General features: G+C 43.1%; 1 protein-coding gene across 1 annotated transcript in view; it reads left to right on the top strand.

Moving 5' to 3' along the window:
• The window catches only part of DPYD (dihydropyrimidine dehydrogenase), a 755,572-nt gene that overhangs the window by 326,711 nt on the left and 401,518 nt on the right, over positions 1 to 27,343 (top strand). Inside the window, 1 exon segment of the mRNA XM_075616482.1 lies at positions 27,066 to 27,173. Coding sequence (XP_075472597.1) covers positions 27,066 to 27,173 — 108 coding nt within the window.

Genomic DNA, 27,343 nt, shown 5'->3' with positions numbered 1-27,343 from the left:
AATCAAGCCTTTTGAAGTCCAGATTTTCCGAAAAGACACCCCACAGTTGTACTTTCTTAAACTGTAGCTTATTAACCCCTTAAGCCCCAGTGTGTGTGGTGCAGACACTGGCCCAGAAACAATACATTTTTTACAGGGGAATAAGCATTTGGCTATTGAAGCGAGTTAAAAACACATTACTGGACCTCAGTCCAGTTAACCCCTTGCTTCCCAGGTGAGGGTGGAGGGTGGCCAATTGGGGTGTAACCCCTTTAATCCCGGGCCAAATCCTCCCCATCGTCACAGGTACCTCTTGAGATTTTGGGGTGATAGGCTGGTAAGGGGCTTTTCCTCCCAGTTTTGCAGATAGGGACTGGGGAAGTAAGTAAGCCCTTAAAAGGGATAGGTGTTTGTTTCTTTTGTATATTTTTGGTTGCTGTCCATTGTTAAAAGGGACAGGCTAAATAAAGCGATGTTTTAATTTTACAAAACTGTCTCCTTGTGTGTACGTCTGCACCTGCCTCTTACACTGCACTTTAACACAGCCCCAATTCCCAAAGTGGCAAACTGTCTACTAACAAAGCCTGCCAATGGGTAAGACGCTAGAACAACTTAACAGTTTAGGTAAAAACGCAATTTTTTTTTACAGCTGTTTGACAGTATTTGTACAAGCATTGAATGTGAAAAATGGCAGAAATCACATGCTGCAATTTGTGTACAAAATGCTTTAGGACACTGGTAGTCTTGGAATGAACAAATATAATCAATGATACAGTAGCAGAACATTAGAGGTAGCCATGATATTCCTGGAAACTAGGTGTCCTTGTAGCACAAAGAAGTAAAAGAGGAGCTTGCCACTGTTATGGGAAAGAATAGTACCTGGCATCTGAGATTGATTAGGAGCTCATTCTCATAAATATTGAGCTTGAGGCAATGGAGGAACACCCAAGAGGAAATCACTGACACAGCCTGAACTCTGTACAGGTTCCTGTGAATAGTACAATTTCCCTGCTGTAACATGGATTCCTCTGCCATATCTGATGTTTCTTTTGTGTTTGTTGTTGTGATCAACTACAATTATGCCTGGCTTAATCCCAAACATTGGTTTACACTTGGCCCACTGTCCAGGAATGGAAAAAAGCCAATAAAAATACTGAGCCAAAGCAAAGATTCAGTCATAGCAGGTCTGACAATGGGACAATCTTGTTATACAACTGGACTAAACTGAAGTGTTACAATGCTTCTTGCAGATTTCAAACATGTTTAAAAATGAATCAGTTATTTCTGCAATAAGGATCCTCCTAGTAACAATTATTGTATAATATGCATGTTTAACACATATAAAAATGTAAAACTACACCATTAAATATTCATGCATAGATTAGTAATTACCTATAGATTTTTTGCAGAAGGTAACAAATTAAAATGAACTTCAAAACCATTAACATCACTACAGAATTTTATGTTTCTGCAATGACCATTGCGATTTCTTTCTACCTTTTGGGAGGATTAACTCCAGATTGGAAGCGGTTCCATAGACACACACCAAAGAGGGCTCATCGTAGTGTTCCCATCAGAGAGAGGTGGATCTCTGTCATATTTTCCAGAAGGAATTTGTGAGGGACACCATTTTCTAGATAGATTCCTTTTCTCTATTGGCTACACCATTATTTATATTTTTTTATTTCATATTGTCATCACCCGATCTACGAGTGCTCCCCTTACCTAGAGACAACATGCTGTAATGACAAGCCTTATAAATTTGGGATTAAAAAATAAATAAAAAAATATATATATTTATTGTATTGTATGTCTTTATATAGCGATATAACAAAGAGTAAATGCTGCACACCACAATATGATAAAGAGTGATACAATTACCGGTGCTCCCATCAATGTACGATCATTCCTTTTTTTTTTTTTTTATAGCGCCATTAATGCACATATCGCTTCACAGTAGGAATGCATGGGGAAGACAAATAAATAACAGATAACATAAATAACAGGACATGGGAATAAGTACTTCAGACATAAAAGTAACATTAAGGAAGCAGTCCCTGCTCCGATGAGCTTACAGTCTTTTTGGTAGGTAGGGAGAACGTACAGAGACAGTAGGAGGGTGTTCTGGTAAGTGCATCTACAGGGGACCAAGCTATATGTATCATGTGTCCAGTATAATCCACAGTGCTATTCATATGCTTCTTTAAGCAAGTGTGTCTTAAGGTGGGTCTTAAAGGTGGATAGAGAAGGTGCTAGTCGGGTACTGAGGGGAAGGGCATTCCAGAGGTGTGGGGCAGTCAGTGAAAAAGGTTTAAGGCGGGAGAGGGCTTTAGATACAAAGGGGGTAGAAAGAAGACATCCTTGAGCAGAATGCAAGAGTCGGGATGGTGCATAGCGAGAAATTAGGGCTGAGATGTAAGGAGGGCAGAGGAGTGCAAAGCTTTAAAAGTGAGGAGGAGAATTGAGTGTGAGATGCGGGATTAGATCGGAAGCCAGGAGAGGGATTTCAGGAGGGGAGACGCAGAGACATATTTAGGAAAGAGCAGAGCGAACCCTGAAAAAAAAACCACTAAAAACTTTTATGCTAATCTAGATAGTTTAAATATTTTTAGGAATAGTCAAATATAACAACCATGCCAAATTGATGATTAAATAAAAAATGTTAGGTACAGTATACTATAGTTAAAACATGCTACATCCTAAAACAAAAATGCCTAACATGTTTAAAAATGTATATCTATAATATGAGAAATATACAAAATTAATTTGAAAACAATATAATGGAGTTGTGTTGTCATATATGATATTAGGAGACCGGTGCATTGAGATGTATTACTAATTGGCTTAGCTTTGGCTTCTGGAATAGGAAAAACATGCATTCCTCAATGCTGCCATCAAAACATTAGATGAAGAAGAGCGGGTGGAATGGTTTACGCATTTATAGAGGAAGCCAAACCTAGAATCATTAGCAATGAATCTCGATGTACACCACCTTTCCAGTGAAATAAATGACATCACAAAGACCAGCTTTATACTATGAAGTATATAACTATAAATTACATTATATTTCATTTTGTTTCAATATTAACACATTACATTTAGATGTTTGGAGTAGATTAGGGGAGCGCACAACATAGATGGTAAGAAGTGTGTGTGTGTGTGTGTGTGTGTGTGTGTGTGTGTGTGTATGTATGTATGTATATATATATATATATATATATATATATATATATATATATATATATATATATATATATATATATATATATATATATATATATATATATACTAGCTGAGAGACCCGGCGTTGCACGAAATGTAATGTTCCCGCTCCTCTCTCTCTCCTCTCTCCTCTCCCCTCCTCCCTCTCTCTGTTTGTCCCCTATTCACATCAATCCAGTCCCCCCCCTCCCTCCTGTAAGTTTATTACCCTGATCACTCAGTTCTCAGGCATTTGAGATCACAAAGGGAAAAAAAGACATTAATTGAACCTGGCCCAATAAAAATGGCAGCAATGCTAAACCCCGCTACCTGACTCCAGCATGGTACTGACAGTGCAGGGGTTAATATAGGAACCCTAGATTTATTTATCAAATCCAGCCCCCCTCTCCCAGCATGAAATGTATGGTGTGTTAGTATAGGGTGTTCCTTGGGTGAGTGCTTTCATTGCAGTGCGGCCTCGGTAGATCAGGCTGGTGTTTGCACCCCAGCTCGTGGCTGTAATTACCTCTCTCTGGGGGCTGAAACCTGACCCGCGCGTCTGGGCTCTGGGAGGATGGGTAAACCAAGTGATAACTGTGGTGGGGTGGGGTGGATTGGGGCCGGACGCTGGCATTATCCCGCGCTGAGGCCTCCGAGGAAAGGGGAGGGGGGTTCATTTGAATGATACTGGAGCCCCTTGAAGTGGCTGTGCTGGGCAGGGGAACAGTCAGTGCCCTTTGTGTGCGCTGATGGAATGGATGAGAACACTGTGAGAGCGGCCGCAGCGGCCTCTCTCCCCCACACCCCGACGGGAGTGAAAGGTGGTGGAGAGTGGGACTGCCGCAGATCCGAGGAGGCTGCGTGGCCCCCCAGCGGCCGGGGAGGTAGCGCCGAGGAGTTAGCGGCGGGGAGTTAAGGGAGCGCCGGGGAGTTAGCGGCGGGGAGTTAAGGGAGCGCCGGGGAGTTAGCAGCGGCGGGGAGGTAAGGGAGCGCCATGGAGTTAGCGCCGGGGAGGTAAGGGAGCGTTGGCGGCTGGGGCAGGAGGGCCGTGCCGTGCTTACCCTCCGTCCGGGAGCCGGTTGAGAGCGATGGGGGAGGAGCCTAAAGTTGGCAGCAGGGGCAGGAGGGCCGCGCTTCCCCTCCGTCCGGGAGCCGGTGCAGGGCGGCGCACGTGATGGGGGGAACCGGGGGGGGGACAGAGGGTGTGTGTGTGTGTGTGTGTGTGTGTGTGTGTGTGTGTGTGTGTCTCCGTGTCTCCTTTGGCCCGTCACTCCGCCTCAGGCCAATGAGAGGTGTGCGGGGGCGGGCGGGCCAAGGGAGCAATCTCATTGGCCTGGCCCAAGGTCCAATGGGATTGCCGCTAGGGACACAGGGAGACACATATAGACAAGGACACATATGACGCTTTCAGAAATATATAGTAAGATATATATGTGTGTATACAATACAGATAGACAACCCTCAGATGTGTGGTAAAACAGCTTGAAGGGGGCAGTGCACTGGTGTTCAACACGTGGAAGTATCCCCGTGTGTACAGTGTGCACTGGAATGGGTATGATGATAATGATAGATAAATACATAAAACTTACACGGCCATGTGTAAGTTCATGTCCCAAAATCGTATCTTTCTTGGTCAAAGTCCACTCTGCTCGGCTAGTTCCATCTCTCCCGTCACTTCAGAGACCCCTCCTCACAAAGTGCAAATCAAAAATGCACAGTTAAAAGCAGAAGTTTATTAACAACAAATAAGAGCAGCAGAGCACTCACAATAGAAGTCTCACTTTGTCAGTGATCGCTACAAGCTCAAAACGCTGTAGTCCAATCTCTCCCTCAAGAATGTAAAACAATTAGTGTTCACGGCGCAAACTGATATTGTGATATAGTGCAAATATATTGATGATACTACACTGCTATTTGAATGTTCTATTCTCCTCCATTGCATTGGAACATCACTGATCCAAACTCCATTGTAGGTACATGTAGGAAGAAACAACGTGAAAAATGCTGGTGCAATAACGTTTTTTCTCCTAGAAAAAGGGTTACAGTATAACTCACAATCTCCCCAAAGGTATCGTGCAGGGAGTGACTTGGGGCGCACTCCAACCCAACTCGGGTCTCATCAGGTACACTCTCCCATCCTGTGCATGCAAGCAGCTAACTCCATCTGCTCCTCTTACCAGCAGACGCTCCGGAGCCTCTGACATCAGCAAGTTCCACTGCCGAAGGGTTGATACGTTGGCCTCCACAGTCCAAAAGTCCTAACGCGTTTCGCCAGTCTGTCAGCTTCTTCTGAGGTTATGTTAGGAACTCAGGAGGTGCTGAGTTTATATATCATGCTATTTTAATCATTGTAATACATCTCAGCTGACTTCAGTTTAGCATAGAACGGCCCCCAAACAGTTATTGGACAGATCTCTGTCAGCCGCCCTGTCATTACCATACATAATTTATACAAATAATCTGAAAATCCTCACCAATTCCTAACACGCATGTTACTGCATAAAATATTCAACAAGCTAAAAAAGCCCTATCAAATGGTTACAAAAATCTTTATTAACACATGAAAACATAAAAAACCCAAATAATATGATTAACAATAAACCTCTGCTTATATCTATAAATAAATAAACAGTCGATTGTGGGTAAACTAAAATAAAGGACAGAGAACAGTTAATGAACAGTTCAAACCATTCAAAACATTCTATAAAAAAAGAATCATATTAAAAAGAACCAATGATGTAGGGCTCTTATATAATTCATATTTATTTACAAATGCATATATAAACACTTTTATTCAGGAAGGAGAATATAAATAAAGCAAACTTCCCAGTATATCTCAAATTCCTGATATCATGGGAAACCAATATAATACAAAAACAATAATTTATAAAAGATTCCAAAAAAAAAAAAAAAAGTTATAAAAAAATATGCATATATAGGTACATATTGCATTAGCGGACTTCATAATAACAATAGAATGATTAATAAAAAATCTAAAATATAAAAATGTATGAATGAAAAGTTCATTAAAAACATATACATACATTTAAAATTTTAAATACTAAAATCCAAAATAGCTACAATAGACTATATCATGGACTAAAATCTAATACAAAAATAGAAATATCTAAAAACTAACCATAAATTCAGTGGGAATAAGGCTCCATAATATCATTAGAGCTTTAAAATAACTGTACAAGGAAGACACTAATATTAAAGTCCACATTCAGTCCAAGGGGTCTCAAAGTTTTTAATTTATGAATCCAGAAACTTTCTTTCAGGGAAATAGACTGAATTCTGTTACCTCCCCTCCAGTTCTTAGGGATGTGGTCTATTCCTATAAACTTAAAACACCTTGGATCTGATTGATGGAACTTTTTGAAATGCAGTGAAACATTGTGAGTCTCCAAACCATTCTTAATATTCCTCACATGTTCCAATATTCTGACTTTCAATTTTCTCGTAGTGCAGCCCACATATTGGAGGCCACAAGGGCACTCCAACACATGGACAGCAAAGTCAGTGTTGCAATTAATTAATCTTAAGATAGTAAACACCTCTCCTGTAATCTTTGATATAAAATTCTTGCTTTTATCGATGCCAAATTTACAGGCTGCACATTCCAAACAATCATCTGTGGTTTAGCTGGTAAAATACCACTAAGTATAGGGTCTTGTTCACTGTTTTATTCTCCACTGTTTTAATCTCTACTGTGTTCACACTGAGTTTGTATAATTTCTATTGCAGATCTCACAATCCAACACAGCAACAACCGTTGCGTTCATCTAATGTTCTTGATAATTATATTTCATATTTTAATCATGGTTTTATAGATTTAGATTTTAATTATTTTAATTAGTATTCTATTATTGTGTTAATGATGTTGCCGATAGCATAGGCTATGTATTTAAGGACCATGAATAGGGCCCATTCAGTAGCTAACTGTATGTTAGGATTTGTTCCGTGTCTAGGGATTATTATTAATTATTATTATTAGGAATGGGCACATTTGATGGCTTCATACAGCAACATATGAGTGTGCAGTCACACTAATTTTAAAACGTATAATCCTGCTCATCGTTTTTATGTTAGCATGTGCTCCTTGTATGGGGATTTTGAAAATGGGTACATTTGAAGGTTTTATACAGCAATATATGAGTGTGCAGTCACACTATTTTTAAAACGTATAATCCTGCTCACTAATTGTACATTGAATCAATTAGCAAGTTTTATATGGGCAATAACATTAGCATATCGTTTACATTGTGTTGTTCTTTTATCATATGGTATTCACATCTAGTCTGTTGTATTGAGCTCTTCTGTGGAGCCACTGACTTCCATGCTTGATTACATTGATCATTACACTCCTTAGTGTATCAATACTTGGGATTGGAAGGACTATTTAAACCCACTTCGTAGGTGCACGCCTACTGAACATTACGAGCGACCTTTATGGTGCGAAACGCATTGTTCTTAGAGTGCACATTTTTGGACCTTGGGGGCTTCCGTAGTTGCTTGCGACCAGCCCCATCTGAGCTCTCTACACCAGACGCGGGACTGAGGGAGAGATTGGACTACAGCGTTTTGAGCTTGTTGCGATCACCGACAGAGTGAGACTTCTATTGTGAGTGCTCTGCTGCTCTTATTTGTTGTGAATAAACTTCTGATTTTAACTGAGCATTTTTGGCCGTGTCTGTTGCTTCCTGATTTGCACTTTGTGAGGAGGGGTCTGTGAAGTGACGGGAGAGATGGCACAGTGGTCTTTGACCAAGAAAAATACCATTTTGGGACATGAACTTACACATGGCTGTGTAAGTTTTATTTATTTATCTATCATTATCATCACACCTGTTCCAGTGCAAATTACTGTACATACGGGGATACTTCCACGTGTTGAACATCAGTGCACTGCCCCCTTTCAGCTTTTTTACCACACATCTGAGGGTTGTCTATCTGTGTTGAACATATATATATTTTTTCTTCTTATCTTCTATGTTGTGCGCTACTCTAATCTACTCCAAACATTACATAAGGATCGCGGGAGGATCCATTCCGGGTTGAGCTGCAGTTGCATTTCTGGCCAGTATTGTGTATTTACTTTTTATGTGTATATACCGGCGACATTGGTATTACTATTGTTGTTACCTTCATTGAAGTTATATCACCCAGGGAATGCCCCAGATATTTTCCACTATATTTACATTTTGATGCCATATTTTTCTTTCTTTTTTTAAACCGGTGTGGTTGTTTTTACAGTGAGAAAGCTTGGACGTTTATAAGTGGTGTGTTCCAAGGCAGGAAATATGCAGTGTAACTGATTTACTACAACTAGTAAGGATTTGGCTGACACACGTAACATCCCCCCTACAGTATAAGAAGGAGATATTAGAATTCTGTTTTTTTTTTTAAATTACCATGTCCTAAACACCAATCTGGGGATCAGAGACCAGTACTTAAAGTAGTATGGCGTTACATGAAAAAGGAGCAGCATTGCAAACTACTCGAAGTTCCCCTATACTTGGGCAAATCAAAAAAATTATAAAATGGATGTGACTAAATCACCAGATACTTGTATACCGCTTTATATTTTTCAGTGTTAAAGTGAGGAACAATGACCATGTGATACATTCTGATTCAATATAATAACAAGTCCTTATGAACGTGACCTAAATCAATTTGTTCCTTGGGTTCGAAGAGTGAATTGAAAATGTATGCATCTTTTTGGGCCCCTGAGTAAGTTCTCTTTGCATACTTGTTGATGGACTATGTGGTTTGCTATTGTAACTGGGTCAAGTCACACTATGGGTTTCCCAGGCTAGAACCTTGGTGCTTCCGAGTTTTAGCTGAGACAAATCGAAGTAATGGACTAAGTAGCACAATTCTCCTTCAAAAATCTCCAACCACCTATAAGTACTGGACCAATAATATAACTCTGACACAGTGGTTAAGAAAGTCATTGTTGTTTTGAAGAGGCAATTCAAATTCAAGCCATTGGATTATATATATATATATATATAATCCAATGGCTTGAATTGCCTCTTCAAAACAACAATGACTTTCTTAACCACTGTGTCAGAGTTATATTAGTGGTTAAGAAAGTCATTGTTGTTTTGAAGAGGCAATTCAAGCCATTGGATTATATATATATATATATATATATATATATATATATATATATATATATATATATATATATATATATATATATATATATATATATAATCCAATGGCTTGAATTGCCTCTTCAAAACAACAATGACTTTCTTAACCAATGCTATATATATATATATATAGCAACTGTAAATATTACTGTATGTTCATTTGCATGTCTTAGACAGGTCTGCAACCCTGTCTTTCCCCATTATCGCCCAGCATACAGCGCTTCCACTGCAGCAAGGGATTCTGGGAAATGACATGCAAATGAGCACTCAGTGCCACCTTTTGTCTCAAGCTCGTATTACACAAGCAAATCCTCAAGCCAATGCATGCTGTTTTAAACACAGCTATTAGAGATATATATATATATATATATATATATGTAGCCATGCTGTAAAATGGACTGCAGTTTCCTCTCCTGCTGGCAGTAAGGCCTGGTAAGTAACAGGGATGCCAGCAGTAATCATGGAGGTTTGCCCTCACACCCTGGTGAGGTGCCCTATGTGTGGATGGGAGTGGCTACATACTCTGAGTCCACCATTAGTGACATCAGAGATGTGCCCGCCCCCTGGAGATATAAGGCACAGCACTGTTCAAAAGTTAGTTGTTGGAGTAAGGAGCAGGTCTGCGTTGAGACCTGGGGACAGAGGGCGCTGGTGCTGTAACTAGTGGCCCTATATTGATAAATCAGCAGCAAGCTGTGTACGCCATACTGTGTTGAGGGACCTGGCACAGGGGTGATCTCCCTAAGGGGAGAGGGGATCCCACTCCATTGGGAGGGTGTACTTTTGAAAGGAGCACACGGTGCAATGTGTGGCTAAGTGACTTACTGCGAGGGGCAGCTAGCCCACATCAAGCAATAAAGATGACCTTGAATAAAGACACTTCACTGTGTGAGTCTGGAATTACTCAGCAGAGGAAGGCATCACCAAGAAGGAGTTCCTCATCAGAACCATCTCCTTGCGGACGCAGAGATCCTGATGAGGTGGAGGCGCTGCACTGGATATAGGTAGGACTCATGCACACTACCTCAGCTGCCTGTCTGGGTTGGCAATTCCCACACAACATCATGCGGGAGACTCAGGAGTTCTGTTGCCAACAGGTGCACCACCAGACACGACCATGTAATGGGGGCTGGTTAGACCACAGGGGCCAATGTGAGATTGGGTGGGTCAGGCCTGGCCAAAAAATCTGTTACATATCTTAATATATAAAATCGAATGGTTAGTGAGGTTAGTGCTATCTGCGGTGAATCTGATTGGTCCTCAGCCTCTGGCCAATCAGATTGCTGTGTGTGACGTCACCCAACTGCCACTCTCTTCCCCCTCGGCTCGCGCCACACACACACACACACACACACACACCTCTCTCTCCGGCGCTCATCTCTCCCTCCCTCCCGGCGCTCATCTCTCCCCTCCCGGATCTCTCCCCCCCCTTCCTCCCTCGCGGCGCCAGTAGAGGTCCGCCGCTCATCTCTCCCCTCCCGGCGCTCATCTCTCCCCTCCCGGCGCTCATCTCTCCCCTTCCTCCGCTCACGTCTCCCTCCCTCCGCTCACGTCTCCCTCCCTCCGCTCACCTCTCCCGGCGCTCCGCTCATCTCCATCCCCGGCGGGGGAACAGGCAGCGGACCCCCTTCCTCCCTCGCGGCGCCTAAGATGGCGGCGCGTCCGGAAGGACCCCCTTCTTCCCTCGCGGCGCCGAGTGAGAAGATGGCGGCGGCCGGAAGTAGAGGTAGATGTCGCGTGTGTGTCGATCTAGGTGACGTGTGTCTGTGTGTGTGTGTGTCACTGTGTGTGTGTGTGTCACTGTGTGTGTGTCACTGTGTGTGTGTGTGTGACACTGTGTGTGTGTGTGACACTCTGTGTGTGTGTGTGACACTGTGTGTGTGTGTGTGACACTGTGTGTGTGTGTGTGTGTGTGTGTGTGTGTGACACTGTGTGTGTGTGTCACCCCCCTGCCTTTCATGCCCCCCCCTGCCTTTCATGCCCCCCCCTGCCTTTCACCCCCCCTGCCTTTCACGCCCCCCCCTGCCTTTCACGCCCCCCCCTGCCTTTCACGCCCCCCCCTGCCTTTCACGCCCCCCCCTGCCTTTCACGCCCCCCCTGCCTTTCATGCCCCCCCTGCCTTTCACGCCCCCCCCCTGCCTTTCACGCCCCCCCTGCCTTTCACGCCCCCCCCTGCCTTTCATGCCCCCCCCTGCCTTTCACGCCCCCCCTGCCTTTCACGCCCCCCCTGCCTTTCACGCACCCCCCTGCCTTTCACGCCCCCCCCCCTGCCTTTCACACCCCCCCTGCCTTTCACGCCCCCCCCTGCATTTCATGCCCCCCCCCTGCCTTTCACGCCCCCCCTGCCTTTCACGCCCCCCCCCTGCCTTTCATGCCCACCCTGCCTTTCACGCCCCCCCCTGCCTTTCACGCACCCCCCTGCCTTTCACGCCCCCCTGCCTTTCACGCCCCCCCCTGCCTTTCACGCCCCCCCTGCCTTTCACACCCCCCCTGCCTTTCACACCCCCCCCCTGCCTTTCACACCCCCCCTGCCTTTCACGCCCCCCCCTGCATTTCACGCCCCCCCCTGCCTTTCACGCCCCCCCTGCCTTTCACGCCCCCCCCTGCCTTTCATGCCCCCCCTGCCTTTCACGCCCCCCCCTGCCTTTCACGCACCCCCCTGCCTTTCACGCCCCCCCTGCCTTTCACGCCCCCCCCTGCCTTTCACGCCCCCCCTGCCTTTCACGCCCCCCCCTGCCTTTCACGCCCCCCCTGCCTTTCACACCCCCCCTGCCTTTCACGCTCCCCTCTGCCTTTCACGCCCCCCCGCCTTTCACGCCACCCCCCTGCCTTTCAGGCCCCCCCCGCCTTTCACGCCCCCCCCCGCCTTTCACGCCCCCCCCCTGCCTTTCACGCCCCCCCCCCTGCCTTTCACGCCCCCCCTGCCTTTCACGCCCCCCCTGCCTTTCACGCCCCCCCCTGCCTTTCACGCCCCCCCCTGCATTTCACGCCCCCCCTGCCTTTCATGCCCCCCTCTGCCTTTCACGCCCCCCCGCCTTTCACGCCACCCCCCCCGCCTTTCACGCCCCCCCCGCCTTTCACGCCCCCCCGCCTTTCACGCCCCCCCCGCCTTTCACGCCCCCCCGCCTTTCACGCCCCCCCCGCCTTTCACGCCCCCCCCCGCCTTTCACGCCCCCCCCCTGCCTTTCACGCCCCCCCCTGCCTTTCACGCCCCCCCCCTGCCTTTCACGCCCCCCCCCTGCCTTTCACGCCCCCCCCTCACGGCCTCCAGGCAACGCCGGGTATATCAGCTAGTATATATATATATTTGAAGCAGGGGGTCTCCGGAGCTGAGCCCCATTAATTTCAGCTCTGGTGGCCACCTGCTTCTGGAGATATTTACCTCCGAATTAGGTACCGGTAGCAGCTCTCCTCGGCTGCAAGGGTTCACAATATGTCCGCTGTTGGAAGTTTTTGCATTCTGCGGGTCAATAGGAAGCCGCAACATCATTGGTGCAGTGGTGCAGCTTCCTATTGGCTCCCGTGACACGGGTGCTTAAAATTTTAAAGCCCTGCTTGCTCAGCCGGAGATGCTGCTGGCACCTACGTCAGAGATAAGTATCTCCGGAAGCAAGGGGTCCCCGGAGCTTAAATTAACGGGGCTCAGCTCGAGGGAGCTTCAATGCTATATACAAAAAAATCAGAAAACAAATGTGCCGTCTTCGATTGCTCCTTTAACCTTCTGCAGTTTATTACGGTACCATCAGCAGGGAAGTGGTTAAATATTGATAATGCTTCAGGACTGAGCATCAGTTGATTATGCCACTACTAAATCTTGGCAAGGATTCATCACTAATATATGATTGTATGCAGGGAACTTGAGCTCTAGTAAATATATATTTTACATATGGGTTTTACAGCTGCCTGATTTATCATGGCAGATTTAATTTTAACTTCCTGCTGTGCTGCACTCTTCAATAGAATACATTATTTAAGGTGTTTAGTTGTTTTCTCTCTCCTATATATCTATGCAAAATAGCGTTTTAATTACCACTTTTAATATCAACATTTCTGTTTCTGTTTTCGCTTTCCTCCACCCTCTTCCCTAACTACAACCGCTTATTACCGGCTGTTGAGATTACTCCCTGATCTCTGCAGCAGGTGTCTGCTTTACACTTATTTTCCTCTTTATAAGTACCATTTATTTTAAAAGAGTGCTTGCCGGTTTTTATTTGTTCTTTTAAATGAATCATCGTTTCTTAGGGGGTATGCACAGTTACAATATTTCTGAATCATAAGTTATTTCTAAGGAACGTGACGATATTAATTAAAAAGTGGATTAAAGGCACTGCAGACAATCTAAACCATAGTGCATACACGCTTTTTATATTCTCCAAGGGGCCGTGTTTAGAAGCAGTCTATTGCTAGCTTCTTTTTTTATTTTGCTGAAGAGGCTTCTTAGGCAGAAGGCTGCCCGGCAAATATTGTGGCTGTGTGGTTTTTTTTTTATATATGAAAAGGGAGCTCCGAGAATATTAAAATGTGTGCGTCTTTTTAATCAGCAGGGCACATAAGCCTACAACCAGAGCCAAAAGGCAGGCATGCATAGTGTTCCAAGTGTCTTCAGCTGTACACCAACCTATGAAAAATGAGCCGGCACAGACTGCTGCCTTCGATATACAATGTACTGTGTGAAGAGACATCACCATGCTCTCCTTACACAATACTTGGATATTTGCATATCCACGTTATTTTAGTGTGATGCCTTTAAAAAAAATGTTTTTTAAAGCAGATTGTTGATATTAAAGTGGCAATCCAAGCGGACGATTTATTTTGAGCGATTTGTTTAGGTTTTTTTTTAGGTGAATCTTTTATGCTGGCAAGTGCAGTACCAATTCAAAATATTTCCTTGGAGTAATTTGTTGGTGATGGAAGTGCAGTCCCCGACGTGACGTCACTGCTGGCAGAAGATGCGTTATGGCAGCTGGCGCGCATGCCCCCACACTCGGCGCGCATGCACAGGAGCTGCTGCTGCCAGCCGCCACTGCCGGCCGGGTGCACCGGTGCAGTAGGCGCTGGTCAGGCATGCTTGTGCAGAGGCCTCCCGCCCTCGACGCACATTCGCTGATGTCTCCCGGGCATGCACGCATGCGTAGAGGCCTCCCACGCTTGGCGCGCCTGCGCAGAAGCCTCCTGCTCTCAGAACACATGGCACCCATGTGCAGAGGCCTCCCGCACTCAGCGCGCATGGCGTGCATGCGCAGAGGCCTACAGCGCGTATGCGCAGATAACTCCATAGCAGCAGCATAGGTCAACACACAAACACATAGAGACACACACACAGACACACATAGACACACACACACACACACAAGCGATTCACAGTTAGTATAAATATAGAAATGCAAATAGCTAAAACAGGGTGAGTGTGCCGAGCACGCACATTCTAAGTCAAACGTCTTTGTGTTTTGTCACTGAAATTGTGTTTTGATTTTTCATTGAAAACATCACCATAACAAATACAAGTTCTCTGACAAAACAGTGACAAAAGACAAAGAAGTTTCACTTAAAATGCACGTGCTCAACACACACACCCTTTATTTAACATACCTGTAGGAGTCAAGCAGGGGGTCTCCGGAGCTGAACCCCATTCATTTCAGTTCCGGGGACCCTCTGCTTCCGGAGATACTTCCGTAGGGTGTGCCGGTAGCCATTCCGCTCGGCTAGCAGGGTTCATGTAATGGCAGACTTTCAAAGCTCCTGCGCCCTGCGGGCCAATAGGAAGCCATGACATCATCAGGCTTGCCTTCCTATTGGCCTGCGTGATGCGGGGATTTAAACTTTTCCGACTTACTGGAACCCCATTCCAAGGTCTGTATCACAGAAAACAGGGGGTCTGTGGAGCTGAAATTAATCAAGTTCAGCTCCGGCGACCCACAGCTTCAAACATATGTTAAAAAATAATATTTTTTAAAAGCACATGAATTACTCCTTTAAGAACATAATATTAAGAGAAGTACGTATACAGTAAAAAAAAAGATCATACCAATGTGACCTCTACCACTGGTATCAATGGCAACATAAAATATGTGTAATACAATTTAGGATACACACAGTTTCCATATGAGTCATTGGTATTGCTTCCCCTGTTAATTATAATATATTACCACAAATACCTTTGAAGCCAATGGAGCTAGTTTAATCTGTGACTAAAGGACACAAAGGAAATAAACTATTACTCTACTACTAAAATAATGAACGTGTGTCTACTTAAATATGACTACTACTAGTGAGCTTACTTAAAGAATAGTATCAAGTTTTGAAAAGGCAGTTTAAACATACAGGGGGTCATGCACTAAGATCTGTTAAGTCGTTTTTAGAGCGCAAAGTGCCCTTAGAACGTGATGTTGCGCCGAACACGATGCACTAAGCCACGCAAACAGGCACTTTGCGCTCTAAAACTGACTTTTTTCAGGAAATTTTTCTAAGTCCAAATTTACTCGTTCGTTACCGTGTTTGCGTTAAATTTTGCCCTTAAGCGGGATGCACTAAGCTACGTAACCTTAGCGTACGCGATAGTTGCATTCAACAGAACACGTCAGCTCAAGGTAGACGCAAAAAAAGCTGGACTTTCTTGCTTTACATTTTTGCATGCACAACACCCATACAACAGGCCGGCGGGTGTCTCCGGCTGACCCCGAGGGAGGCCGGTGGTCGCTGGGTGTCCCCGGCTGACCCCGTGGCCGTCCCTGGGTCCCTGCGGGTGTCCCAGGGTACCCGCAGGCCTGCGGTACCAATGTTGTGCCTCCAAAAATAATAAACAATATTTATAACTAAATACACCCCCCTAACACATACAGTACAATAATGTTCAAAATAACTATTATCCAGATATGGATAATAGATTATTTGCCCATTATTAAACACTGCATTAGCATACATAAATAAAGTAAATAAATACAACAGCAGGTCCCTCTGTCCTCCGTTGAAAAAAAGCATACAGTATATACATAATAAAGACATTCTAATGGCCCCTAACCCCTTAATCACCTTAGCAGTTACTAACCGCTATAGTCATTAAGGGGTTAACCCACCCTGCCCGATACAAACCCGGGAGGCCTAAGCACCCACCCTGAACTGACTATACCCACCCTGTACCCATTGAGTAGTATAGTGGTACATCATACCCATATAATAATAATATGGGCATGATACGCCTCTATAGCACTCAATGGGCACCCTAATTACAATACATTAATGCACCAGATACACAATAATAAAACCTAACTCCAAAAAAACATACTTCACTAAATAAAAACAGTAGCCAGCTAATCCAATGAATACAAGCAATAACATCAACAATGAATTAAATAAACCATTAACCAATCAAAACAATTAATTCCTAAACCAACTCAAAATGAATAGTAACACTAACCAATCAAACCAATGAATTAAAACAACATTAATTAATATTAACATTAAAAGACAAAGAAATACATTCAAACAATATCTGAAATAACCATAAAATGCATTCGCTAATATAATACAACATTAACTACAAACGTACACCAATCGCAAACATTTTATTACCATTAAGCAGGAAAAAAAGCAAACAATCACTTCCACATAAGAAACTGACATTAAAAAAAACAACAGCAATACCAAGCCAAAAATGCCCCCAAATATTGTCATAATAATTAATTCATCTGTACCCTAAAGTGGTACAGATTAATATATTATCAGTCAATGTGCCTCCCCCCAAAAATCAAAAAACACATCCAATGAAGAAACCTGTAAAATGAGACATTTACAAACATTCAATATATTACTTACCCTAAGAAGCGGTGGCCCTCCGACTCCCGGGGTAACAGGAAGCTCACGTACCTTGAAGGCCTCCAACAGCATCCGATGCCATCCGCCATGAAGATCCGGATCAGGTACCCAAATCTTCTTTTTTCTTTCTTTAATCATCTTCTTTAAAAACCCCATGGTAAATCCCAACCGATGTTGTCTCATCGTCTTCTTGGGCTCAAATGAGGTGTCACGACCTTAAATAGGGCTTGTGACGTCACATTTAGCCTAAAAATGGTTAACAGCCATGTTCCGACTTTATTTTATTTTCACTAAATCCAAGATGGCCGGCGTCAGAGTTTGGAATTGATCCCACGATCTGATTGGCTGAAATACCATGTGACACCAGCTTCGTGACGTCATCTTAAAGGCAAATGAAGCACAGCCATTCTGATTGGCTAGCATCATTCCCTTTAAGTGACGTCATGTAAAAAAATAAAATAAACTCGGAACATGGTTTTAACAGCCAAGTGGCTGTTAACCATTTTGAGGCTAAATGATAATAATAGAACTGTAAGAAACCCCAGGAATAACATCAAGAGTAAGTACATTGTTCACTATACATATTTTCTCTTACACATGGAAAATTGCGCTCACGTGTATTTCACATAATGTAAAGGGCTTCAATAGCCCGATCAAAAGAAAGCTCGCTTTCACCGATTATAAGAGGAAAAAAGCAGAGGTGTTGTTCTTGCAGGAGACGCACTTCAGCAAGAATAACTCATCTGGGTTTCTAGATAAAGGCTTCACTCAATTTTACACGGCTTCGGCATCTGTCAAGAAAAGAGGAGTGGCCATTTTATTTAATAATACTATCCCCTTTGTAGTCCAGACAATTAAGAAAGACGTGGAAGGTCGCTATCTCATTTTCACAGGAACAATTCATGAGCAGCCCATCACATTGGCCTCCCTATATGCTCCCTGTGTACAAGAGGCATCTTTTTTTGACAGATTCTTCCGCTTGTTAAATTCAGTAGCTAAAGGATATATCATATTAGGAGGAGATTTCAATATTACGATGCAATCTTCCCTGGACAGGTCAGGAGGGGGCGACTCTGATAATAAAAGAGCTCAAGACACCTTACGCAGTGCATTGAAAGACATTCAATTAGTAGATATATGGAGGGAGTTCCATCCAACATCAGGGACTACACCTTCTACTCCCACCCACATACCTCATAAAGCAGAATCGATTATCTCTTCGTTTCATGCCACCTGGTTCCGAAGGTCACTAATACAATGATTCATGATATTTCATGGTCTGACCATGCACCAATCGAGCTCAGGTGCAAAAATATTATGACCAATCGACCAGGCGCAAATTGGAAACTCAACGAATCTATTCTTAAAATACCCGAAATTTGTACTACAATAGATCAAGAAATAACTCAATTTTTCGAGGTTAACACAGGCTCTGTGGAATCCCATACGGTCCTATGGGAGGCTCATAAAGCAACTTTACGGGGCATAATAATCAGTATTACTGCCAAAAGAAAACGAGTCAGAGGTTCTAAAATTCGGACGCTCCAATCCAAATTACATTCCCTGTTATCAAACCATAAAACCAACCCAGATCCAAATACAGCACGGGAACTGAAAGACACAAAAATCGAATTAAATATGTTATTGACTTCCCGAGCAGATAACTCCTTATGTTGGTCAAAGAGGAAGTTTTATGAAAAAGCTAACAGGCCGGATACGATGCTAGCTCGAGCACTAAAGGATAGGCAATCTAAGTTTAATATCCAAGCTATACGCTTACAATCAGGTATACCCACGGCCAACCCTAAAAAAATAGTAGAAGAATTCGGTTCATTTTATGGTTCCCTATATGATGGAAAGAAAGTGGCACACAATAATAACACGAGCAGAGCATTGAGAGATTTCTTGGCCAGCTCAAAACTGGAGAGATTCAAGAGCGTGACAGAGAAGCTATGGGCGCTGACTTCACATTGGAAGAAGTGTCACAAGCCATCAAGGAACTGAAACCATCAAAAGCATCAGGTCCTGATGGCTTCTCAGGGTTGTACTACAAGAAGTTCTCTGAAACACTCGCCCCACGGTTGCTCCATATGTTTAATGCTATCTTAGCAGGAGCCCCTATTCCCGAGGATATGCTACGGGCGTCTATATCACTAATACATAAACCTGGCAAGGATCCGCTCAATTGTAAAAGTTATAGACCAATTTCTCTAATCAATACCGATATAAAAATATATGCCAAATTACTGGCCAACAGATTAAGTCTAATCCTACCCAGACTAATACATCCAGATCAAGTTGGTTTTGTTAAGGGGAGGCAGGCAGCGGATAACACCCAACGGTTTATTGATCTATTGGAATTGGCAAACAAAAATAACACAAAAAGCATGTTACTAAGTCTGGATGCGGAAAAAGCTTTTGATAGGATAGACTGGCCATATTTACGGGAGACGCTCGCGGCATTTGGCTTCAGAAATCGGGTGAGTGGAGCGATTATGTCGCTGTACTCAGGGCCATCTGCCAGAGTCATACATCAGGGCTTCCCCTCCGACCCTTTCCCTATCCAAAGTGGCACGAGACAGGGGTGCCCATTATCCCCCCTCCTGTTTGCCCTATGTATTGAACCCCTGGCGGCACGTATTCGAGAAAATCCGGATATCTCAGGGTTAAACGCATACTCTCAATCACACAAAGCGGTCCTGTATGCAGATGATATCCTATTAATCATCTCAAAACCCCTCACATCATTGCCTAATCTGTTTGACCTCTTAGACAAATTCTCTAAGGTCTCTGGGTTTAAGATAAACCAATCCAAATCTGAGGCTCTGAATATCAATCTCCCTGGACATATAGAGAAACTAATGAAATTGAATTTTAATTTTAACTGGCAAAAGAATTCAATCAAATATTTGGGGATCCATATCACCAAAGATGCAAAACACATCTCTAAGGCAAATTATCCCAAACTAATCCGGACTCTAAAACAAGACCTAATCAGATGGTCTTCCAAGAAGATTTCTTGGATAGGAAGGATACACAGCGTGAAGATGAATTTACTTCCCCGTATCCTATACCTCTTCCAGACATTACCTGTGCCACTCAAACTGAAGGATATACTCTCACTTCAGTCTGAAATATCCAACTTTATCTGGGGAGGTAAAAAAACGAGAGTAAATAAATTAAATATGAAGAGACCTACCTTAGCAGGGGGCTTAGTGGTACCCTGCCTGTTGTCATATTTTAAAGCGGCTCAATTAAGCCAGCTCATACAATGGCATTCCGACCCTAAATTAAAAAGAGGTGTGGAGCTAGAGAGTGCTGCTTGCTCCCCATTAGAACTTAATAATTTGATTTGGCTACCTAAGTCGTCAAGGAAAGACGCTATGTTACCGCTTACCTCAATGGCTAACTCTTTATCTGTTTGGGAAGCATCAAGACTGAAAAACTCACTCACCTCAGCAAGTTCGCTGATGTTACCTATTTGGAATAATCCTAATTTTGCACCGGGTGATATTGGTCACAATCACTCAATCTGGAGATACAAAGGATATAATAGACTCAAAGATCTGGAGGGCTATGATCTCAAAATTAAATCATTTGACCATCTCAGATTATAAAAAGATATCCCCCATGCTGAATTCTACAAATATCTTCAGATCAGAGCATTTTATAATAAATTCGCCCCATATCCCCCATTGACGAATTTCGAAAAGCTCTGTCGGGCAGAAACCGACACAAAGGGACACATATCTACGATATACGAAGAGGTAATCGAGCCTGCCACTTCAAGGCAACAACTGCCATCATTCCGTACCCAATGGGAGAGAGACCTTGGGGAGACCTTGGAGGACGAAGAATGGAATACTATATTTTTAGGAGCCGCAAAAAGCTTGATGTGCACCACACTGAAGGAGAATGCATATAAAGTTCTTATGAGATGGTACCTCACCCCACTCAAATTATCTAAGTTCATACCAGGGTCCTCTCCATTGTGCCCTAAACAATGCGGAGGAACAGCTGACCTGTTACATATGCTGTGGTCCTGCCCGCGGATATCCCCGATATGGGAAAAGATCAGAAATTGGATCCAGAGAATATTCGATCTCACTATTCCCCCAGACCCGTGGCTGTTTCTCCTAAACAGACCTTTCAAGGGCCTTTCAAAATCCAACAACAAACTAATTGCACATTTTGCAATAGCCACGCGGTGTGAGATTACAGCATTATGGAAATGCCCCGAAATTCCAATTATCCCAAAGATTCGGAACCGTATTTGGTATATCTGCCAGATGGAAAAGCTAACAAGCTTAGTTAATGATACTGGCGACAATTATCTAAAAGTTTGGGCCCCATGGCTAGCTCAGACAGACATCCCCGGGGTAGAACATGACACAATTTGGCTATAATAGTAATAGATGCGTTCTCCTTGGGTAGAGTGGAAACTAAGTTTACATTTAGATCAGCACTTCCCCTTTTGATTAACTATCTATACTTCCACACGATCTTCTATGAGGTCCCACAGCTCATGAGCCGCCTCAGTAGACTCCAGAAACCATTACATCCTCATCCTATACGCCCCCCTTCCCTCTCTTCGTCCCCCTCTACCCCCCCTCCCTCCCCCCCCTTTTTTTTTTATTATTTCTATTTTCCTCTGTTTGTAACAAGTATTATTTTACCTTGGATACACATAACCTAAATTACGATCTTTATCCACGCGGTTGAGTAGCTCGAAATCCCGCGTGGGCTCAATAGATATGTTATGCTTATGTCATTGTGTAATCTATGCTATCCTGTTCACCATGTATTGGATTTGTTTTTTATGTATACCATGTATTTACCCACTAATAAAATACAAGTTATAAAAAAAAAAAAAAGAAAGAAAGAAAAAAGAAGATTGGGGTACCTGAGCCGGATCTTCATGGCGGATGGCATCGGATGCTGTTAGAGGCCTTCAAGGTACGTGAGCTTCCTGTTACCCCGGGGGTCGGAGGGCCACCGCTTCTAATGGTAAGTAATATATTGAATGTTTGTAAATGTCTCTTTTTACAGGTTTCTTCATTGGATGTGTTTGTTGATTTTTGGGGGGAGGCACATTGACTGATAATATATTAATCTGTACCACTTTAGGGTACAGGTGAATACATTATTATGACAATATTTGGGGGGCATTTGTGGCTTGGTATTGCTGTTGGTTGTTTTAATTTCAATTTCTTATGTGGATGTGATTGTTTGTTTTTTTCCTGCTTAATGCTAATAAAATGTTTGTGATTGGTGTTCGTTTGTAGTTAATGTTGTATTATGTTAGCTAATGCGTTTTATGGTTATTTCAGATATTGTTTGAATTTATTTCTTTGTCTTTTAATGTTTACATTCATTAATGTTGTAGTAATTCATTGGTTCGATTGGTTAGTGTTACTATTCATTTTGTGTTGGTTTAGGAATTAATTGGTTTCATTGGTTAATGGTTTAATTAATTCATTGTTGATGTTATAGCTTGTATTCATTGGATTAGCTGACTACTGTTTTTATTTACTTTATTTAGGTATGCTAATGCAATGTTTAATAATGGGCAAATAATCTATTATCCATATCTGTACTGTATGGGTTTGGGCGGAGGGGGTTGGGGGGGGTCGTATATTGATGTTTGTAAATTTCTTTTTTTAGTATACATGTGTTTCATAGTGTAGATGTGCAGGGGGTCTCCGGAGCTGACCCGCGTTGGTTTTATGTCCGGGGACCCCCTGCTTCCCGAGATACAGGCACCTTTATGGGGTGCCAGTATCCCCTGCAGTTTCAAGCTTCCGTGTCACGTGACCGGGACATTTAAATTCTGCAGGGGATACCGGCACCCCATAACGGGGCCTATATCTCCTGAAGTAGGGGGTCCTCGGACCTGAAACCAATGCTGTTCAGCTCCGGAGACCCCCTGCTCATGTACACTATTATTAAAAATGATTTTAATTAGTGTACGATCGCCTGTAACCGCCTTGCATGGAGATGGCAAATCTCCATGCAAATGTTACATGCAGCTTTTTTTTCTATCAGCTAGCGTACGTGAAGTTTAAGAACACTAGCTGGGGGGGAAAAAGCAACACGTACGCTGTGGGTGTTTTGAGCACGTACATTAAAAAAATGGGCTCAAGGCCTTAGTGAATCACGTCCCCGGCCTCACTTTTTAACGGACGTGCTTTTTTTGAACATCAGAACGCAAACCCATTGAGCTAAGTGCATAGCCCCCACAGTGATTTCAAATGGAAGACCCCGTGATCCTCTGCCATTTGATGCAGCAAGTCCAAGGATGGCTGTTAAATTGTTTGCTGACATTCTGCTTCCTCAGCAAGAACTTGGTCTGCCATAAGAGTGCATGGTGATAGAAACAAGGAAAACTAGTCTGCACATGTGTACACTATGTCTTTATGTATTTGTTGGAGTAGCAGTGAATAGAGATGTGTGAAACTGTTCACAATGCCTTCGCAACATTTTTACCGGTTTTCCATTAAATTACTGTAGATTGCCTGCAAAACGTATCGCCAAGCCTAAAAGGGTTAATAATGTCACCAAATTAGTACGTTTTAAGAAACATTTTGCTAAATGCTGAGTGAAATATGGTGTGTGTGTGTGTCCTATTGAGAGACTCCTCATTGAGCAAATCTAGCGATTTTTAGAATATTGCACAAGCAAATGTAGCTTTATTGAAGAATTCTGTAAATTAGCATATACATATTGACTTAATGCATGTCAAATTGCCTGTGAACCCTACCTGAGCAATGTTGCCCTTGCTAACTCCTACATTCACAAAGCACAAGGAGCCTCTGCTAACTTTACTGCCTGCACTGACAAGCTGAGAGTGGGTGTTTTCCCTATCAGCATTGCCTTAACCACAGGACTGCTACTTTTGTTGCCTTTGCTAACAGCTGCATTCACAACACACAAGGGCCTCTGGTAACTTTGTATCGTTTTAATGTTATGTTTGCATAACCAATCTAGTGTTTTTTATAGCACTGATTTGTGTTTATTTAAAATCCATATAAAATATTTTTTTATTTTGGAACATGTTTTTTGCGCTGGTATCTTTTTCTTTAAATTTTCACTATTAGATGTTTTGAGCCATCTTAATATACCTGCAGCATTATTCATGCTCCTAGTTACTCATTTATATTTTTATTTTTCTATCACTTTGAGAATTTGGCTGTGGTAGTTTAACATAGTTGATTTAGAGCGCAATACACTACCCTTTTTTCTTCACTACTCCTACTGTACCTGAGCAATGTTTTTTTTAGGTGACTAAAAAGGCCAATCATGGTTTGTGACCTAATGCGAAAGGTTCCCACATCTCTAGCAGTAAATTAAGCAAGAAGGAATTTGTGTCTGCTCTCCCACCTCATCATCATCAGCTCCCCCTCACCATCTTGCCCTCTCTCTCTCTCTCCCTTTGGTCTCTCCCTTCGCTCTCTCTCTCTCTTCCCCTCAGCTCTCTATCTCTCCCCATCACCAGCTCTTTCCCTTCCTAATCACCAGACCCCCTCACTAGCTTTCCCTCCTCCTTATCATCAGCTGCCCCTCACAGCTCTCCCCCTCCCCCTCCTCATCTTTATCTCCCCCTCACCAGCTATCCCCCTCCTCCTCATCAGCTCTCCCCCATCATTCTCATCAGCTCCCCCTCACTAGCCCTCCTCCTCCTCCTCCTCCGCCTCATCAGCTCCCTCACCAGGTCTCCTCCCTCATCATCATCAGCTCCCCTCACCAGCTCTCTCCCTCAGCTCTCTCTCTCCCCCTCAGCTCTCTCTCTATTCCCCTCAGCTCTCTGTCTTGCCCTCAGCTCTCTCTTCCCCCAGCTCTCTCTTCCCCCAGCTCTCTCTTCCCCCAGCTCTCTCTTCCCCCAGCTCTCTCTTCCCCCAGCTCTCTCTCCCATGCCTACCTTTGGCGGGAGGAGATGCTCAGAGGAGCAGCCGGTAGAGGAGCTGTAGCAGCAGACACCGGAAGTTATAAAGACTTCTGGGTCAAACTGCTAGATGGCGCTCCTCCCCTGCCTTGCTGATTTCTCTACCGGCTTCTGTTTGCCAAGGCCCGACACCGCATACCATCTGCCCCGTCTGCCTCTACAGGGGTGAGGGAGAGAGCGGGGCCCCCCGGGCTCTGCCCGAGCTATAGCTACGCCCCTGTATCAATAAGTAGTGAAGTGCATCTAGTTTCCCATGAAATGAGACTTTCATGATCTCCACTACAGTGACCGTTCGTTATTGGTCTGGAACAGTTTCTTTCTGGGGTGGCCCAGATGGGAAAAGGCAAGCTGGGTCAGTCAGGCCCCTTCCTTCACTGGGCCCGAGACAGAAGTCATGTCCGTGCCCTCATCGTAACTCCAGCATCCGTTTGTGTTGTTTTTGGGCTGAAAACTCAAATTGATGTTTTCAGCCAAAAAGGTCACAGAATTACCTCCATAAACTTTACAAATATAACATACACACAAAACCATAAAAATACATTGGGGAATATTTAGCAAAGTCTCCTGGCTGCAAAACTTGTGCAATCAAAACGGAACCAATGGCGTATTTTAGTATAAATCTGGTGCACTTATTTTACCCCAGTTTGCAGCCAGCAGACTTTGATAAATAACCCCAATTCCATCTACTAAATGCAATCTACTCAGGATTCTGTGTCTGTAAAAGTAGGAATCAAAGTCTCTGTGTTGTGAATTTAGATATGAGGTGTTTAAAGGTCTGTTAAATTATAGCACACATTGATTTTGGATCCATAGTTCACACTGTAGTTAGCCAGAGGGGTTAATAAGAATGGGATTGAACACTATTTTTAGTATGAAAGTATTCTTAATGAGAATTGGTTTTTAGATATTGAGTCATACCATGGCCTTTTGTTTTTCCTCTTACTTGTTCTATCTGTTTTTTGACTGATCAGTTAATATTTGAACAGAAATATATTCAATTAAAAAATATGTTTTTAAAATAATGTACAGCAAATAAAAATACCACTTGTGAGCACATTCACATGTCACTGCTTTTCCCCATTATCTCTTAGCACACAGTGCTTCCACTGCAGCTAGGGATTCTGGGAAATGACATGCACATGAGCACACAGTGTCACCTTTAATATAATGTAGAAAACCGTGCCTTTCACATGATAATGAATAATAAAGTTGATTATCTATTTTAGCCATTTCTCCAAATTTTTACACAAATTAAACATTTTATAATGTTATGATATACTTCCGCTTTTATGTAAAAATAAAACCCCTCTTTTGAATTAATATGAACAACTAGAATTATAATTACAAACAAAAATCTGAATTCTCTACTAAATATTTTAGGATCATGTTAGATGTTCAGCATCATGAACAAAAGCAAATCTGATAAATGTAAGTTTTATAGCTTATACTAGAGTGGTTAAAATACCCGTGGGCACACTGCCATTTTCTCCTGGTTTCCTATTTTTCATTGTCAATCTTTTTTCCCCCATCTATGTTATTTTCTCATTTATCTACCGTTAGTCATTTATCTACTGAAGTCTGCATTAATATTGTTCAGTTGCAAACCAGTGTTTATTAAAGGTTTCCAAAGCCACGTGTCCCATTTCTATATATGTCTACCTGCTTGTTGAAGAAACAAAATTAACCCCTTAAGCAGCCAATATTAATGTTAGGGTGCCACAATTCATGTGGGCATCTTAAGAGCTAACTGCTTGGTTACATATCTAAAAATAGCACTGCTGATTTAATTGGTTGACTTTATTGTAAGAGACGGCTACCAGCCTTGACATTATTTTACATTTTATTTAAGTACAGTACTAGATTTCTTCCAAGGTTGCGATTTCTAAAACATGCACACTGTGTTGTGAAGATCAATTTAATATTTTTATGTGCGATGATTTTCTTTAAAAATCCTGTTCTTTTCTTAACAGGATTACCAGAACCGAAGATAGATGATGTATTTTGTGGTCTTACAATGGAACAAGGCTTTTACACATCAAAAGACCTTTTACCACTTGTGGCTCAGGCAAGCAAACAAGGTCAGTCATTGCTTTGTAAAGGAACCGTATGAATGGGTCCTTATCTATCTAGAATGTCTGGGAGTCCACATGGTGATGTGCCTATCAAAGAAGCACATTTATTTCAGATAATTGCATGAATTGAAAACCATTTTGGAATGGGTGACAACCTCTAGATTGAAGCTCTCATG

This window comes from Ascaphus truei, chromosome 10, assembly GCF_040206685.1.
Source record: "Ascaphus truei isolate aAscTru1 chromosome 10, aAscTru1.hap1, whole genome shotgun sequence".
NCBI classification, from domain to species: domain Eukaryota; kingdom Metazoa; phylum Chordata; class Amphibia; order Anura; family Ascaphidae; genus Ascaphus; species Ascaphus truei.
The sequence above is the reverse complement of the archived record's forward strand: the minus strand, read 5'-3'. Positions and strand labels throughout refer to the sequence as shown.